This window comes from Physella acuta, unplaced genomic scaffold (assembly GCF_028476545.2).
Source record: "Physella acuta isolate Inbredline_101_S28 unplaced genomic scaffold, ASM2847654v3 ptg002539l, whole genome shotgun sequence".
NCBI lineage: Eukaryota > Metazoa > Mollusca > Gastropoda > Physidae > Physella > Physella acuta.
In genome coordinates this window covers 25574-45449 of record NW_026734006.1, presented here as the reverse complement: position 1 = coordinate 45449, position 19876 = coordinate 25574, and the positions used below count along the sequence as shown (strand labels likewise).

Below are 19876 nucleotides of genomic sequence, written 5' to 3'. Positions count from 1 at the left end.
ACAGATGTTCAGAACGTTGTATTTTAATTTTAATTCTTCAAGCTACAGATTTCGTTATTTGTTGTTGCACATTCTCGCGAATTAACAATTATTTTACGTTTTTTTTAATGTATTTATTTCTTATTACATTTTTCAACTTCTAATACATTTTTGTTTTTCAAATTAATTTTTTAATTTCTTTAACATTTTTTTTAAATTTCTTAAACATTTTTTTAAATTTCTTAATCATTTTTTTAATTTCTTTAACATTTTTTTAATTTTCTTCGAGATTTACATTTTTCAATCTGTGATAACTATTTTCAACACATTTATTCAATGTCTTCTATTTTATTCCCCAGCTGTTGAAAAGCCAGCGCCACCTACACATAGCGACCGACCAGATCCAGGGGCTGAAGGAGAGAATACAGATCTTAGAGGAAGAACATCAGCGGCTCAAGGTGGATTATGGGAAGTTGTATGACGAGGTCAGTCGCTTGGTCGTCTGGTCAGTTGTGTGCCGGTTGTTTTTTATTCGTGCATTGTTGATATCTTTAGTCCAGTTGTCAGTAACTCTTATCAGTGGTCATTCAATGTTTAGATAATCGGTCCATCATATATTTGTGGATGTTGTTATTCAATGTTTAGATAATTCGTCCATCATATATTTGTGGATGTTGTTATTCAATGTTTAGATAACTGGTCCATCATATATTTGTGGATGTTGTTATTCAATGTTTAGATAATTCGTCCATCATATATTTGTAGATGTTGTTATTCAATGTTTAGATAATTGGTCCATCACATATTTGTGGATGTTGTTATTCAATGTTTAGATAATTCGTCCATCATATATTTGTGGATGTTGTTATTCAATGTTTAGATAATTCGTCCATCATATATTTGTGGATGTTGTTATTCAATGTTTAGATAATTGGTCCATCATATATTTGTGGATGTTGTTATTCAATGTTTAGATAATTCGTCCATCATATATTTGTGGATGTTGTTATTCAATGTTTAGATAATTGGTCCATCACATATTTGTGGATGTTGTTATTCAATGTTTAGATAATTCGTCCATCATATATTTGTGGATGTTATTATTCAATGTTTAGATAACTGGTCCATCATATATTTGTGGATGTTGTTATTCAATGTTTAGATAATTGGTCCATCACATATTTGTGGATGTTGTTATTCAATGTTTAGATAATTCGTCCATCATATATTTGTGGATGTTGTTATTCAATGTTTAGATAACTGGTCCATCACATATTTGTGGATGTTGTTATTCAATGTTTAGATAATTCGTCCATCATATATTTGTGGATGTTGTTATTCAATGTTTAGATAATTGGTCCATCATATATTTGTGGATGTTGTTATTCAATGTTTAGATAATTCGTCCATCATATATTTGTGGATGTTGTTATTCAATGTTTAGATAATTGGTCCATCACATATTTGTGGATGTTGTTATTCAATGTTTAGATAATTCGTCCATCATATATTTGTGGATGTTATTATTCAATGTTTAGATAACTGGTCCATCATATATTTGTGGATGTTGTTATTCAATGTTTAGATAATTGGTCCATCACATATTTGTGGATGTTGTTATTCAATGTTTAGATAATTCGTCCATCATATATTTGTGGATGTTGTTATTCAATGTTTAGATAACTGGTCCATCACATATTTGTGGATGTTGTTATTCAATGTTTAGATAATTCGTCCATCATATATTTGTGGATGTTGTTATTCAATGTTTAGATAATTAGTCTATTGTAGATATTCATATGTGGCATTTAATGTTTAGATCATTGTCCATTTATTTCCTTTTCAATATGTAGTTTATTTCTAAAATACTATTAAGCTTGTTCAAGATTATGTATACTAATCAAGTTAAAACAAAGTCTAAAAAAAATGCCAACTGCATTTCAAGATACTAACCTTACACCCCAGACTCCGCCCCCTCTTCAATTGTAACGTAATTTATGAACGATCTCTTACAATATTGGTGCTCTCCTATTATTTCGTGTGGAAATTACATTTCAAAAGGGTGTGAAATCACACTTTAAAACAAGATTGCAAAACTATGTTTTTCCGACTCAGGGATCTGTAAAACGTCGAGATTTGCAAAAATCTCGATTTTTTTTTTTGCACGATTACAAGACTTTCTCTATACTTCGTATATACGTGAAAGTAATTGAGTGATATTTTTTCTAAATCACACTTTTAAAATGGGTGATATTTTTTTCTAAATCACACTTTTAAAATGGGTGATATTTTTTTCTAAATTACACTTTTAAAATGGGTGATATTTATTTATAAATCACACTTTTAAAATGGGTGATATTTATTTATAAATCACACTTTTAAAATGGGTGATATTTATTTATAAATCACACTTTTAAAATGGGTGATATTTATTTATAAATCACACTTTTAAAATGGGTGATATTTTTTTTTAAATCACACTTTTAAAATGGGTGATATTTTTTTTATAAATCACACTTTTAAAATAGGTGATATTTTTTTTAAAAATCACACTTTAAAATTGGTGAGATTTTTTTTCTAAATCACACTTTTAAAATGCGTGAGAAGTGTGTGGAATCTCGTTTTTCCTCATCAATCTTTCAAAAAGAAACTTCTATCCACACGACCACACACGTCTAAAAAAAAATGGCGGCACTTTACGAGATCTTCAACAGACGAAGTTTTTAAAAAAACCCACCTAGCCATTAATTTAACGACTTAATTGTTTATTGGGGAACTTGAAGGTGGGTTTCCCACCCGTGTGCCAAGATTCATATCCCCTTCTCCTCCAACAAAATCTGGTCCACATTTCTAATGTTCTTTATTTTTTATAATAGTTTTTTTTTTAAAGTGCAGCTTTATTTATAAGTCTAAAACAAATGCACTTTAGTCTATTTTAGTATAGAACTGAACTAATTAAAAACCTAGCATTGTTATTGCACAATTAGACCTTGTTCATATATCTTCCAATCCGTTTATTTCTGGATATCTATAACTCTTAAGGAAATGTAATGTTATTTCAAATCTATTTATAAACGTGTCAAAATGTTTAGACTAGAGGCTAGTTATGTCCCCTGTTTTTTAACCCTTGCTTGGGTCAGATTTTTGTTTTATATTCAGCAATAAAATACAAGGACGCAAAAGGGTTAAAATTAGACAAATCTGTTGTTTACCTGTAGTGTTCGTGAAATGTTCTTCTTCTTGCATTGTCCGGCTTTCTGGGGAGCAAATGTTCGACACGACAATTGATCAACTAACTCAATTTATGGCAACTTTTTTAAAACTCATACCCTGTGATACCAGTCTCTCTCATCTTTCGACGGATCTCCAAGAAGTATTTTTCCTCCTTCACTTCGCTTTTGCCTGTGGATTTCACCACAGCGCCTGTCTAGTGGCGTTACTGGTCTGCCCCACCTACTTTCTAGAACTTTCCTCTCGTCTAGGCTATTGTATTCAACTGCTCAACTGTCCGCTACATACATACATACACACAGTCCATTTCAACTATATGTATTAGATATGGATGTGTGTGTGTGTTCTGTGTGTGTAAGTGTGTGTGTAAGTGTTTGTGTGTAAGTGTGTGTGTGTTGTGTGTGTAAGTGTGTGTGTGCTGTGTGTGTAAGTGTGTGTGTAAGTGTGCGTAAGTGTGTGTGTGTGTTGTGTATGTGAGTGTGTGTGTAAGTGTGTGTGTGTAAGTGTGTGCGTGTGTATGTGTGTTCTGTGTGTGTGTGTTCTGTGTGTGTGTTCTGTGTGTGTGTTCTGTGTGTGTGTTCTTTGTGTGTGTTCTGTGTGTGTCTTCTGTGTGTGTGTGTTCTGTGTGTGTGTTCTGTGTGTGTGTTCTGTGTGTGTGTGTGTTCTGTGTGTGTGTGTGTTCTGTGTGTGTGTTCTGTGTGTGTGTGTTCTGTGTGTGTGTTCTGTGTGTGTGTTCTGTGTGTGTGTGTGTTCTGTGTGTGTGTTCTGTGTGTGTGTTCTGTGTGTGTGTTCTTTGTGTGTGTTCTGTGTGTGTGTTCTGTTTGTGCGTTCTGTGTGTGTGTTCTGTGTGTGTGTTCTGTGTGTGTGTTCTGTGTGTCAGTTCTGTGTGTGTGTTCTGTGTGTGTGTTCTGTGTGTGTGTTCTGTGTGTGTGTGTTCTGTGTGTGTGTGTGTTCTGTGTGTGTGTTCTGTGTGTGTGTTCTGTGTGTGTGTGTTCTGTGTGTGTGTTCTGTGTGTGTGTTCTGTGTGTGTGTGTGTGTTCTGTGTGTGTGTTCTGTGTGTGTGTTCTGTGTGTGTGTTCTTTGTGTGTGTTCTGTGTGTGTGTGTTCTGTGTGTGTGTGTTCTGTGTGTGTGTTCTGTGTGTGTGTGTGTTCTGTGTGTGTGTGTTCTGTGTGTGTGTGTTCTGTGTGTGTGTTCTGTGTGTGTGTTCTGTGTGTGTGTTCTGTGTGTGTGTGTTCTTTGTGTGTGTTCTTTGTGTGTGTTCTGTGTGTGTGTTCTGTGTGTCAGTTCTGTGTGTGTGTTCTGTGTGTGTGTCTACTTGCAAGGGTGCGTGCGCGTGCTCAAGTGTGCGTGTGTGTGTAAGTGTGTATGCGTGCGTGCGTGTTTAAAAAAATAGGGACATGTACACATAGATAATGTATATGTAATCCCATATCACGCCATCAATAATCAATAACATTAATTGATACAACTATAAGCGTGAGGCTTGTTTGCGTTCATTCATGGCTGATCTGTGTTAAACAATAACCAAACCGATCTTAATGATCTTAATGATCTTAATGATATTAATGATATTAATGATATTAATGATATTAATGATATTAATGATATTAATGATATTAATGATATTAATGATATTAATGATATTAATGATATTAATGATATTAATGATATTAATGATATTAATGATATTAATGATATTAATGATATTAATGATATTAATGATATTAATGATATTAATGATATTAATGATATTAATGATATTAATGATATTAATGATATTAATGATATTAATGATATTAATGATATTAATGATATTAATGATATTAATGATATTAATGATATTAATGATATTAATGATATTAATGATATTAATGATATTAATGATATTAATGATATTAATGATATTAATGATATTAATGATATTAATGATATTAATGATATTAATGATATTAATGATATTAATGATATTAATGATATTAATGATATTAATGATATTAATGATATTAATGATATTAATGATATTAATGATATTAATGATATTAATGATATTAATGATATTAATGATATTAATGATATTAATGATATTAATGATATTAATGATAATAATGATATTAATGATATTAATGATCTTATTGATCTTAATGATCTTAATGATCTTAGTGATCCGTTTTACACGAAAAAATAGAAAAGCTTGCACCTCATCCGTCAAACTAGGCTTTATTCATTTATTAATTCAGACTTTACTTCAACCTTGACCTTTATAACAAAACCAATCCTCCCCTCCCCAAACACATTCGACCCTAGACTATTAAAAAAACAGTGTCCCTCTTCCGTCTAACCCAGGGGTCTCCAAACTACGGCCCGCGAGGTCCTCTCATCCGGCCCTCGGAGATCTTTTTGTCCGCGAAAAAAAAAAGTTTGGTGGAGGTGGCTGAGGTAAAATTCAAAACAAATTGAAAATGTAGCATTGAGTGCAAATAACATTGAAGTAAATGTGTCTAGTTGCCCAGCAAATGACCTCCTTAAACTAAAGACAAGTTCAAATAAGGGCGGGTGGGTTTTATAAGTATTTTGCCCAAGGAAGACTTTCCTAATATTAAAACTTTTGCATCAAAGTACCTTTCAAATTTTGGAACAACATACAAACTTTATCAAGAATGAAGTAGGCCTACGTGAAAAAAAATGTGAGAACAAACTTGGACCTCGAGTGTGTTGTCGGTCCCCCGAAAGTGTTTCTTTCAGACTTTTTTCTCGGGTGGGGGGACACTTGAAATGTGCATATATATATATATATATATATATATATATATATATAATATATATATATATATATATATATATATATATATATATATATATATATATATATATATATTATATATATATATATAAAATATATAAAATATATAAATTCTGGCCCCCGAACGTATATTTGATAGTTAATCCGGCCCTCGGGCTGAAAAGTTTGGAGACCCCTGGTCTAACCCACAAACGACCAAGCCTCTTATTTCACCTACTTACCTCCCTTTGCACAAAAAACCCACTTTCAAAGGCTTGCATTCACTCCCCTTAATACGATTAGACCAACTACGTCACTAGTACCGACCTGCCCTGTCTTCTGCTTATCCAACCAATTTCATCCCTGAGTCCTTCAATCAGACGTTAAAGAAGATACTTCACGACATGGGAAAAAACTCCAAGTGCAGATTCAATATAATCTGGGTACATGTTCTTTGAATTTGTTGCAGAAATATCTTCAAGTTCGATACAAGATTTTTTTTTATCTGTGGTTGTTTTATAACTATTTGAAGAATATGTTATATCTATGTTACAAGTATATGTTATGGGATGTGTTAATTTTCTAGAGATATGCTTTAGCTAAGCTATATGTTCAAGGAATATGTTTCAAGAATATTCCCCAAGAATATGTTCCTTTGTATAACTTTCAAAGTAGGCTTTATGTCTTAGAATATGTTCCGAGAATATTTTCAAGTGTCAGAATAAAATTATCGTATCTTTCTCTGGTTAGGGGTCGGCGTGGTCGAGTCGGTAAAGCTCATGGTTGCTAAACCGAAAAGTCTCGAATTCGAACCCTCGGGCAGATGAGGCTCGTTAGCTGGGGACAGCCACTCTTCTAGGAGAGACAACTCCAAAATTAAACAACTGCTGCCTTGTAGTTTGTTCTTGGTTGGACAAAGGCTATGGAAGCAAATCCAAAAAGAAAAGCAGGCTGAAATCGGAGTCCATGGCCTCAATGGCGCATAACCAGTTGACACGTAACGCTTAATTGTGTTGGAGGCTTGGTCGAGTCGGCAAAAAGCTCATGGTTGATAAATCGAACAAAGTCTCGAGTTCAAAACCCACTGGCAGATAAATCTCGATCCCCTTCAACACTAATAATTAAGAACGAAGAAGAAGAAGAAGAGTCAGAATAAAATTATCGTATCTTTCTCTGGTTGTTTTATAATTATCTCATCTTTTGGGTCTAAGAAAATATTCTATGGATATGCTCCAAGTATATTTTCTTGGGATATGTTCTAGAATGTGTATATGTATCGAGATAAGACTTTCGCGTCTTTCATTTGTCGTTTTATAATTACCTCACTGTTTTAGAGGGAGGGAAAGGGGAGGGACGTATGCTCGAAAATTTAAAAAAACGAAAAACATTTTCAGGTTTTTAACTCACATTGGTCGCTTTATTAGTAGGATCGTGTTTCGTAAATGTGTTCAATAAACATTGTTCCTTCCTTAGTATCTGCCCTGTAATTATTTTATTTTCCAGTTATCTGTTATCTTTTTACTTTCTCGTATATACGAAGTATAGAGAAAGTCTTGTAATCGTGCAAAAAAAATCGAGATTTTTACAAATCTCGACGTTTTAAACCTCACTGATACGGAAAAACATAATTTTGCAATCTTGTCCGTATGTCTGTGTGTCTGTCTGTCTGTGTGTGTGTCTGTCTGTGTGTAAACACGATAACTTGAGTACCGTTACAGCTAGGTTGATGAAATTTCATATATAAGTATTTTATCAAAATCGTAGATCCGTTTCAACTTTTGAGCGATCTCCGATAACCGGAAGTGGTACTTTTCCTGCTTTGAATTTTTCAAAAGCCTATAACTTGAGTACTATTTCAGATAGATAAATGAAATTTCACATGTAAGTAAAAGATCTAATTCTCTACCTTCTGTTCAATTTTGAGTAATTTCCGTTGACCGGAAGTAGTAATTTACGCTACTTCCGATTTCTCAAAAAACTAATGTAAATTTTTATAGTACTAATAATATTGCACACTATTATGCACTTTTTTATTTGGCGTTCACTTGGTGTGCAATTCTTTTGTCTACGAGATTTTATTCTATTTTTAAAACTTTAAGTATTTAAAATGGATTAAAAATCATGTCTATAGCCCGAGTTCCCATCCCCTGTTATTTTAAATAAGAATATTCGAGAACGTTTTGGGGAGATCACTCCCGGTTTATTTAGGAACATATTCCTCAATTATGTTCCAGATATATTAGTCAGCGTCAACACCTAATGTGCATGTCTTGTTGTCAGTTTTTTAGGTATCTCATTAACCAGCCACCGAGCCACCCCTCCCTTCCTCCTTTTTACGCGGAAATTTTGAAACTTTAGTAAGCCCCTATGGAAGATTCAAGTGATTCTCCTTCCCCTATCCCATGGAGAAATATGTCTGAAAGAAACCTAGACTGTTGTTATATAGGTGTATCGTTGTTGTTTTTATCCAACCACCGTTCAAGGAGTATGCACACCAATCAGTGAATCATGTCCCTCCTTCATAACCTTGTTTTATAGTTTGTTCATCGTATTTTATAAAACATGTTTCAGGAACATGTACTTGGTACACATGTTTCAGGAACATGTGCCGTGCACACTTACAAACTAGAGTATAGGATCTTCTTATCTAGCTCGGCTCGGTTTTTATAATTATCTCCCCTTTTATAATTCTTGAACGTTTTTTTTTTATCTAACACTTCAATACAACCTAGCATGAAAGAGGGTTAAGGATGGGGGTGTGGGGGTGGAGAAAGTACAGGGGGGGGGGGGTACTCAGGTAGTTGATTGGTTATACAGGAGTCATGATGTAACATATGCTGGCATCAGCGATTTTATTTCGGTGATGTGTTGGTGTTGTAAATAAACATGTGTGTAGTCGACTGGTATATTAGTGGTTTAGATCGACATTTTGATTCTTTAATTATATGTTTTATATGTTAGATTGTATAGTGGTATATTGGTATATCACTGTAGTCTAAAAGATTTGTTTTTAATAGTCGAGTTTTGGGATAAACATTTTGTTTATTTTTTTTTTATTTTTTATTTTTTTGTAAAGTAGAGTTTCGTGTTAAAGATTTGTTGTTAAGTGTCGAGTTTTGTGATAAAAGATTGCTGTTAAGAGTCGACTTTAGTGCTAACTATTTGCTGTGTCAGCTAAGTCTTACTCCAATCACAATGCAACGTTGAAGTGGTAGAACGGCCCTGAGTCCACTCAGCTCCGATGGGTACCCAACTCGCGTTAAGTGTAGGCTGGGCATAGTGTAGATCAACTATCCCTTTATATGCTTGGTTGTAATAGAAACAGGTGAACACTACTTCACTTGGCTTATGGACAGTCAGGTTTGAAAGGGAACTTCACTTTTACCATTCACGTAAATAAATTTTTAATAAACCACATAAACATACCCCCCTCCCTACACACACACCAGATGTGATGTTGAATTGTGTTTTTAAATACATTTATTATTAAAAACCAATGTAAAATGTGATAGGTTTTACATCAATCGTGCATTTAATTTTTAGTTTAGTTATTGCTAGAAAAATACAAAAAGTACAAAATAAATGTTTAAAATATTTAAAATATTTAAAACATTTAAAAATTCAATAGTTACACGAAGGATTTTTTTTTAACAACTGCGGATCAACACCTTTAATCGATCTATAAAAACTTTCTGAAAACGTTTTGTAAGCAGCGAGAAAATGTCAAAGAGAGCATCAATGCTCTCGCTGCTGTATAGTTCGATATAGTATGTCATAATAATAACATTTACAATTTGGTTTTGTTTGTTGTTTTTTTTTTTTTTTGTAGGAAAATCATATCTAAGAACATGAAATATATTTAGTTATAATAGAAACATTTATATTACGTTATAATTTTGATTGTTTTTTTTATATAAAAAAAGCACATCGAATGAAACATTAAAAATATTTATATTACATTTAGCTTTTTTTTTGTAGGAAAATCTAAAAACATTTAGTAATAATTAAAACATGTATATCACATTTAGCATTTTGATTTGTTTTTCATGAGAAAAGTATATCGAGAAAAAATGTAAATGTCACAAAAAAACGTCGATCAAGAATTTTTAATGAAATTACGAATAATTATATTTTAATAACTTTAACTTTTTTATAACTTTTAAAATACAAATGAGATGTTTGGCTAATCATATTTCACATAGATAGAATTAAAATTTTATTTAAATAGTACTTAATTATTTAAGAATTTGTTTTCGATCTTCAAGCCTTAGGCCGTAACCTTATTTCTGAAAACTATCAAAGAATGTATAAACAGATACAATCAATGCTTGTGGGATGGTGTGCTCGAATGGTAGAGCGTTCGACTGCTAATCCGAGTTCGGATCTCGGGTCGGGTCCGTACGATTTGGTACCTGGCTCATGTTAGGGAAAGTAAGGCGGATCGGCATTGTGCTGAACACACTATCATTCCATATGCCTAGCTCACTGATTTAGATGAACTGTGCTACTTCGCCCGAATCATCAACGGTTCGAACTGGTATTTTACGTTTTTCTAATGCATGTTATTCGATGAACCGATTCTAAAATGAAAAGTTGGTTTCACACAGGTGCTGAGATGGGCGGTACTTGTTATAAATTGTTCTGTGTTCACATTTAAATGTAAGTATAATTAAAGTAAAATTGTTCTACATCTGCGGTGCGTATGTCGCATCTTTATCACAGTTCGTCCATGTCGCCGTGGCAACAAAAGAACGACTGTGTCGTCATTGTGTCAGGACACACGTGTTCAAACTTGTCGCCCCAAAAAAAATAATGCGTATAAAAAAATACCAACAGTAATTCTGTCAGACATTTTCTCCGGGGTGGGGGAGGTGGGGGGAGGGGCTTTGATACTTTGGAATGGGGTGCACTTTAAGTATATATACTTTTTTTCTTCTTCGTCCAGACTGCTTCCAATTATGCCCCCCCCACCCCTCTCCAAAGAGATGCCTGGGGGGACGGGACTCGGGGCACGACTTTCGCTGTAAGTTATTTCATACGACATGAATTCCTTAGAGAAAGAAAGAAAATGTACAGTTTTGGAAAAGAGTACAGTAATGGTTTCAAGGCCGAATTCAGAGGTAAAACAAGCACAGCGGTCCAGCCGTAAGCGTCCCTATCTATCTCCACCCCCGCTAGTATCAGAACTCCCATTACTTGTAATGGAACCCATGCGATGAAGTTTGATATGGCTATCAGGGACAGTAGCCTAGACACGAGAAGGTCGCGGTCGCGTCGTAGGTTAGCGACGTTGCTGAAAGAGGATAGGGATCTTCTTTTGGAGAGGGAAAGAAAGATAAAACTCTGTCCGAATATGATCAGTAGGTACAGAACGAAATTCAAACCTAAAAATAGAGCAATGGAATAGTAACGCCCATAACTTGGAATCGCGTCTAAAGGAAATGCCAAACACATGGAATTAGATCTGAATATTCCCCTTTCAGGGTATAGTACTGGCACCAAAGCTAAAGCGAACCCAAGCAGCCAGGAGATAACGATGGATGTATGTTTGGTCTTCGTTGTGAACCCGTACTTGCCGGTTTGGAACCTCAGCTTCAGAAATCTGTCCAGTGTTATCAGACAGATAAAGAACGTCGTGACCTCAGTAGAGAGGGTTGACAGAAACCCGGCCACTTGGCAGACAACCCCATACTGCCATTCGTCTTCACGGGCAAAATAATCGTCCCGATACACCTCGTCAGCCACGCCAATTATGATGAGATAAAAGCCCATGATCATGTCTGAGATACAAAGGTTGGACACAAACTGTCCGTACACCGTTTTTAACACTCTCCTTTCCCATACCAGTCTATACACTAGTGCGAACAAGTTCCCCCCGACGGCAAAAAGACCAATTGCCCACAGAAATATTCTCTTTCCGTCGTCGCCAACTAGATCGGAACACGAAGAAATTTTATTGCCAATTGCTCGACACTTCTCGGCAGGGATGTTGGGACCAAGCGACCGGGGGCAACACAGTTTATCATTGGAAGTTTTAACCACCCCAGTAACTTGAAGGTTATTAAAATAATTAGTTCCTATATCTTTCATGTCAGTGCCTATGATGTTCAGTGTTTTCAGGGTAAAACCATCCGGTATAAAGTTTAGGTTAGTTAATTTAGTGTTTTGCAACTTTAAAACTTTGAGCCTTCGCATGTTTTCAAAGATTTTTCTATCAAGTCTTGAGATACTCGTGTAGGACAAATCTAAATACTCTAGAGAAGGGAGTAACAATGTAAAATTAGTTAGGTCTGTGTTGTACGACAGGTCAAGCTTTTTAAGTCTTTTAAGCTTAGAAAAAGTTCCTGTTGGTGTTATTTCTTTAAAACTATTATCTCTAAAGTTGGCGTACAATATCATATTTTCGTCACTTATTGTCAAAAAACTTAAGTTGTCTGATCTGATTTTCATTTCCGCAGCATTTAATTCTATTAATTTTGATTCACGATTTATCATGTTAAATGTTACTGAAATCACATCTGTAGGTAAGCGTTGAGAAGGAAAGTTAAATAAACGAAGAGAGTTATGAATAACGCTGCTATATTTGGGTTTACCCATGCTGAAGAAATATAAATCAGACACGAAAGCTGCTCCTGCAATACACGTAACGCCGTTTGAACACTCGACGTGGCAATTCATTTCATCGTCCCCTCCTGGACAATCTTTGAAACCATCGCAAACTTTATGCAGGAAGAGACGCTGCGATGTATTGAAGCACTTAAATCTTACACTTTCATCTTCTCCGTGCGGGCAATCTTGCGTTCTGTCTTTAACGTAAGCCTCTGGGATACAATAAGACAGTGGACATTTAGTGTAGCCAGATGGACATTTGTATGTCGTACAGTTCTGTAGATGTGTCATACTCCGGCAGCCGCAGACAGCACCGTGATCTGATTTCACATACAAACATTTCGGGGCTACATCGTATGGCGTAGCGTGGTCAGATCCTATTGTTTTATTAGCAACAGGAGATTCAGTGCATGTCACTATATCCGGCCACAGTGTACACAGTGGACGTCTATCATGCTCGACTTTTGTGTCGTTCAACTCGTCTTGAAGAACCCCGCAATCTCTTGGCTGTGAGGTACACAGTTCATGTAACAGCTGTGGATCAAACTGAGGCTGGATTTTGACATTCGATTTTATGACGTTTTCAGGAGTTGGGTCGCGAGATCCGCTGCCGTTTTTGTTTCCCATGTCACACTCTTCATCCCTGCCGTTGGGACAATCCAGCTTGTCGTCACAGACAAAAGAGTAGGCTATACTTTTGGAAGGTTTGTCAATGGCACTGCATTGAAATGGGCGATAATCAAGCCATGCACTTTTGTACCATGTCAAGAACTTTTCCTCCTCAATGTGAAATGCAACGGAAACCACGTCACTGTCGTACTCTACAAATTCTGGCCCCATCGTGGTGTTGTTGTGATTGATTGTTGTGATTCGTTCCGCCTCACAGATCACGACATATCGATCACTAACGTTACACTCAACGTGACGCCATACTCCACGCTGTCCACGTGACCAAACCCACGTGACACAATCTCCTTTTTTGTCTAGGCTTGCTGACCACGGCGGTGATAAGACAATTGGTTGGCCTTGACCCCACCTATAATGACCCTTATCTCGGCGCAGGTTCAAGGCCAGACACACACTGTTGTCTTCTAGTCCACACCCCTCACCTAAAACACCCAGCGATGTGTTTAGAAAGTCTTGCAAAAACTCAAACTCAGCATCTGTCTCTATGGAAACCAAGTTACCTCCCACAACTTCACACTTTGAGGCGGCCTCTTCCATGGTAACTTCTGTGTGATTCAACTTTCGAGCACGATAACAAGATAAAATCGTCTTGGTGCTTGGGTCTTCAAACGACACCCAGCCGGGTTTACAATCCGTGCATATTAGCGTGAGGTTTAGCTTTTTGACTGACGGGTTGTCGATCCATGATACGCCGTGAACCATTCGATTACGCTTATAAAGGTTATCATCACCTGATACAATGAATGTATGTTTAGATGACAAGACAATGTCAACAAAAAAAGTTTTGTTTATAGTTTTTGATTTCGTTCCAAATACTACTGAAACACTAGGCTTCTTTCTAATGAGATTTGTCAGATGATCAGGTATGCAAGAAATATTGGAAGCAAATTTAAAATCAGGCAATTTTCCTGTATATCCTTCAAGACAAGTAATTTGGTCTTCGTTATACTTTATACAGGTAACTGTGACTCTCTGAAAGTCATCATCTCTGTTTGATTCAAAACGTTTAAAAAATGCTTTTAAAAAATTGTCTTCCTGCCTAGTTAATCCTTCACCAAAGTTTACAATGAATAAATGTTGCTTCTCTGTGGTACAGTTGGTTAGATATAAACCTGGAATGAAAAATAAGAAATTAAAACTATTTAGATCTAGAATATTGTTACATTTTTCTTGTCGTTCATGTGATGAGATTATCAAGTTCAATCCTAGAGAAGTAATCTGGCTGGCAAAATAGGCGGTACACTTAAAGAACTTTTAACAGTTTTCCTTTGAGTTTATAGTTTAAAAGCAGCTAGTCTCGACAGCACATCACAAATACCAGAGCTTCTACGTTGTTTTTGGTCAAGTAATGGATTCACTTATCACTTACAGATCTCTTTAGCGCATTATTTTCTAACCCAACAAAATTGTGGCTACCATGTCATATTACCCTGTTCACCTATGGCTACCAATCCTATTATCCTGTTCACCTATGGCTACCATGTCTATTACCGTATGCACGTGCGGCTACCATGTCCTATTACCGTGTGCACCTACGGATACCTTAGTAACTAGTGTCCTCTAATTGTCCTGAAGAGGGGGCGAAGGGTGAGTCAACGGTCAAACTACATCAGGAGCGTCCTCTGGCGCTCGGGTGGTCGTGTAACTCTAAAAGCCCCCAGGGTCCTCCATAAGCAGTGTGGCGCCTAATTTTTTTTAAAGAGCGCCCTACACTATGGATACGGTCGGCTACTACAATTGACGCCTAAACATATGTAGCGCTGCGGTCGATAACCAGTGGCTCTCGAGACCGTCCTGCGTCGCCTCTGGTATTTTTGGCGTTCGCCGAAGGGTGTTTTACCTCACTATTGCTGAGCATGATAAATGAAGTAGAGTTCATCTATTTCAGTGAGTGGGTTTAATGTGCCCAGCCGCATTTTTTTTTACCCAAAGTGAGTCATGTACCCACCACAGATGGGTGGACTCAATGACGTGCAGCTGTCAACTACCCAACAGAAGTTGGTGGAACTCAATGATCAGCTACAGACTCGAGCCCGGGATTCGAACTCAAGTCTTTCAAGTTAGCATTCCGGAGCTCTACCCTCTTACCACGCCGTATCATAGCTCTAAAAGTTCCATTTTCAAACCTGACGGTCTATAGGGCAAGTGAAGTAGAGTCCACTTGTTTCTGTGACCTCGGCATATGAAGGGATAGTGTGGTCAGCACTATGCCCAGCCGCCTTTACTTTCCCTAACGCGAGTTAGGTACCCATCAGAGCTGGATGGACTCAGGGACGTTATACTTGACTTGAACCCGGATTCGAACTCGAAACTTACGGGTTAGTAGCCCAGGTCATATAGCTCTAAACACGATGATAAAATCTAGTACATACCAGTACTCGTCTCTACAGAGAGAAAGAAACACAGCAGCAAGCAATGTAAAGGCATTGTTGAGAAGTTTTTCATCCGCCACTATACAGTCATTAGGCTAGTTGTGACAGTGAGATGGGACGTTGATTTGATAGCTGCATAATCCTTGCTAGCCACTGGTGGCTGTGATCTGATCTAACTCATTAGTCAAATTAGTCAAATTAGTCAAATTAGTCAAATTAGTCAAACGCCCATCTGCCGACTTATCCCAAAATCAGAAGGCCTCATGAATTCTTTAGTGAAAAATCTCTAATAATTGATGTCATAATGGGGGTTGTTTTCATTACAAAATGTCATCTAAATGTTGACAGTCCACTAGATTACCAACCCCAACACCATATTCTTAAATCCCAGTGGCGTCACGAATAAGGGGGTGGGGGGGTGTCGGTCCGGGAGACACTTTTTAGGGGATGACGCCTAATCGATAAATCGTAAACTATATCATCAAAACAATGTTCTATTAAAATAAAGAAACATTTTGACGGGGGAAAGGGAGGGGGGGGGGGGGGATAGTGCAAAACCAAAACTAATAAAATATTGGAGGAGGGGGGGGGGTGACATCCAGTGTGACGACACTGCCGAATTCTCACGCCACATTCCCAGCCCGAGAACTTTATGCCGAACCATGACACCTTATCTCCAACCCCAACACCATATTTCCAACCCTAACACTACACACACAACCCCACTCCATATTCCCAACCCTAACATCACATTCCCAACCCAAACACTACACACACAACCCTAACACCATATTCCCAATTCCAACACCATATTCCCAATACCAACACCATATTACCAAATCCAGTCCAATCCTGACACTGTCCCATGCAATATGGGTGAGTCTGTTGTTGATATTAACCTTTTCGAAATGTTCGTCATTCATACAGAGCGTGCATAATTAATTACTCAAAAATGTTAGTTTGGGATGAAATTCATCTGTTTTGGTCTCTGTGTCATTACCATTTCTATAAAGTTAACTCCCTTGAATAATTATGTTGTTGCCTCCATTCCTCACATTCAGCGGTCATGTTGTTATTACCGAATTAAAATATTCTTAATTTCAATTCATTAATTAGCGTAGCCCTCATGCTAAGAACGAAGGAGAAGACGATATCACAAATAATACATGACGAATCAAAGCAAAAATCTCAAGGAAGAGGCTCTTCAGGACGTGGAGTTTCTTACACTGCTAATTTATTATTATTTGTATCTAGTGTCCACTCTTCCTTACCCCACCCCCATACGCACACGCACACTCACTTACACACACAAACTCACACATACACACGTACACACACAAATACACACACATGGAGGAAGCTTGGTAAATATTTTTTGAATGTTTTAGAGTTGTTTTTTAGCACATGCATCCATGTTTCGGTTTAGATTGTAGGATTTGGGTTTGGTTCGTGTTAAGGTTGTATGATTTAGGTTTGGTTCGGGTTAAGGTTGTAGGGTTTAGGCTTGGTTATGGTTAAGGTTGGATGATTTAGGCTTGGTTAGGGTTTAGGTTGTAGGATTTAGGCTTGGTTAGGGTTAAGGTTGGATGAATTAGGCTTGGTTAGGGTTAAAGTTGTAGGATTTAGACTTGGTAACCAAAGCAATGATTGGAAATAGTTGTGGATTTGTTAGTCAGATATTGACTACAAAAATAGAGTTACCAAACTGGGTATTAAGTTGGCCCCCTGCACGGGACGTTGTAATCGTATGGTAGAGCACACAGTTGCAAAGCCAAACGTCCCGAGTTCGATCCCGAACTCGAGTCCACCCAGCTCTGATGGGTACCTGGCTCATGTTAGGGAAAGTTAATTCGGCTTAACATAGTGCTGACCACACTATCCCTGCATATGCCTGCTTAGGGTTGTGAGTGTAGTGTTAGGGTTGGGAGTGTAGTGTTTGGGTTGGGAGTGTAGTGTTAGTATTGGGAGTGTAGTGTTGGGGTTGGGAGTGTAGTGTAGTGTTAGGGTTGGGTGTGTAGTGTTAGGGTTGGGAGTGTAGTGTTAGGGTTGGGTGTAGTGTACTCTACGAGAGTTGTCGGCTTGTATACCGTCACTGCTGACTTCATAAGGGTCGGTCTAAAAATGAATCGTCTGATAGGGGAAAAAAAACAACTCACGCGCGGAGGATGTTGGGTAATGGCTATTTTTAGGGTGAGCCGCCTGTGGTGCAATTTTCGACAGGTGACCCCCTTCTGCCCGGGGAGGGGGGCTGCCAGGTATGAATGATCCCTGCATGCATTACCTGGCATAAAAACGATGAAAGGGAGAAGATACATTTTTGTGCGGTCGTCCAAGTTTTAAACTGCTAGTCTTTGACCTGTGTAGGCGAGTGGTGAGAGATGGGTGAAGGAAAGTGGTTTCTGGTGAGTACTGGTGGGGGGGGGGGGGGGGCAGGTAAAGTGGTTTCTGGTGAGTACTGGTGGGGGGGGCAGGTAAAGTGGTTTCTGGTGAGTACTGGGGGGGGGCAGGTAAAGTGGTTTCTGGTGAGTACTGGGGGGGGGGGGGGGGTAAAGTGGTTTCTGATGAGTACTGGGGGGGGGGCAGGTAAAGTGGTTTCTGGTGAGAACTGGGGGGGGGGGGCAGGTAAACTGGTTTATGGTGAGTTCTGGTGGGAGCCGGGTAAAGTGGTTTCTGGTTATTACTGGTGGGGGGGGGGGGGGGGGCAGGTAAAGTGTTTTTTCTTGGAAAATGTTTAGGGAAAGGAGTTTTTAGGTTGAGGAAGGTGGGTTTTTTTTTCTTTGTAGCAATGGTGGGGAAATAATTTATCCTGTATATTGGTAGGGGCAAGGTGGTTGTTTACTTTAGTGATGCAAACATAGTTTCTCTTATACAATGTAAAGAGGAGAGGTTTCTTCCGTATATTTTAATAAGTATAGAGGATGGGTTTCTTCTGTATATATTTCAGAAAGTATAAGAAAAGGGTTTCTTCTGTATATTTTTAGAAAGTATAGGTGAAGGGATCTTCTGTATATTTGTGGCAAGAATTACTTCCCCTGTAAAGTTGTGGCAAGAATTACTTCCCCTCTAAAGTTGTGACGCCTTACTTCCCCTCTAAAGAAATAACTTACGCTGCAATCCCAGCCTTTAAGACATTTCCTTTTAGAAAACACTGCATTAAGGTTTTTGACATTCAAAATACATTTTAAACTGAAAAATATGTCTTGATAATTTATTCTGACGTAGAATCTAGATGTAAAGTAGTGACGACATTTATGTCTGGTGTTTTCGTTTTATTTCTATTTTCGGTATCGTTTTATTTCTATTTTCGGTATTCTGATTTTCTACACTCGGGTACTGTAGTGCTGGACTTTTGTTGGCTTTTTAATTAACATTCTATCCACTTTAATTTCTTTCCTACACTTTTGAAAATTGGATGCTCGGTCTAAAGTTGAATCTTTAAATAATAACAATTAAATGTTGACTTCAGGTTGGGTATTTCTTCTGTGTTGATGTGATTTGTGTATCTATGACTAGGTTATCTGTTGATGTTGGTTGTTGGGTATCTATGATTAGGTTATGTGTTGATGTGGTTGTTGTGTATCTATGATTAGGTTATGTGTTGATGTTGGTTGTTGTGTATCTATGATTAGGTTATGTGTTGATGTGGTTGTTGTGTATCTATGATTAGGTTATCTGTTGATGTTGGTTGTTGTGTATCTATGATTAGGTTATGTGTTGATGTGGTTGTTGTGTATCTATGATTAGGTTATGTGTTGATGTTGGTTTGTTATGTATCTATGATTAGGTTATGTGTTGATGTGGTTTGTTGTGTATCTATGATTAGGTTCTGTATTGATGTCGGTTGTTGTGTATCTATGATTAGGTTATCTGTTGATTTTGGTTGTAGGGTATCTATGACTAGGTTATGTTTTGATGTTGGTTATTGGGTATCTATGACTAGGTTATGTGTTGATGTTGGTTGTTGTGTAGCTATGATTAGGTTCTGTGTTGATGTTGGTTGTTGTGTATCTATGATTTGGTTATGTGTTGATGTGGTTTGTTATGTATCTATGACTAGGTTATGTGTTGATGTTGGTTGTTGTGTATCTATGATTAGGTTATGTGTTGATGTGGTTTGTTATGTATCTATGACTAGGTTATGTGTTGATGTTGGTTGTTGTGTAGTTATGATTAGGTTCTGTGTTGATGTTGGTTGTTATGTATCTATGATTAGGTTAT

The 19876-nt window shown here is 37.1% G+C and overlaps 1 protein-coding gene across 3 annotated transcripts in view; it reads left to right on the top strand.

Moving 5' to 3' along the window:
• Positions 1–19876, top strand: part of LOC131933515 (trichohyalin) — a gene marked incomplete at both ends in the record, with an annotated part of 63378 nt that overhangs the window by 19396 nt on the left and 24106 nt on the right. For all 3 annotated transcript variants that reach the window (XM_059290264.1, XM_059290263.1, XM_059290262.1), the window contains 1 exon segment: positions 339–464. In XM_059290264.1, the coding sequence (XP_059146247.1) occupies positions 339–464 (126 nt within the window).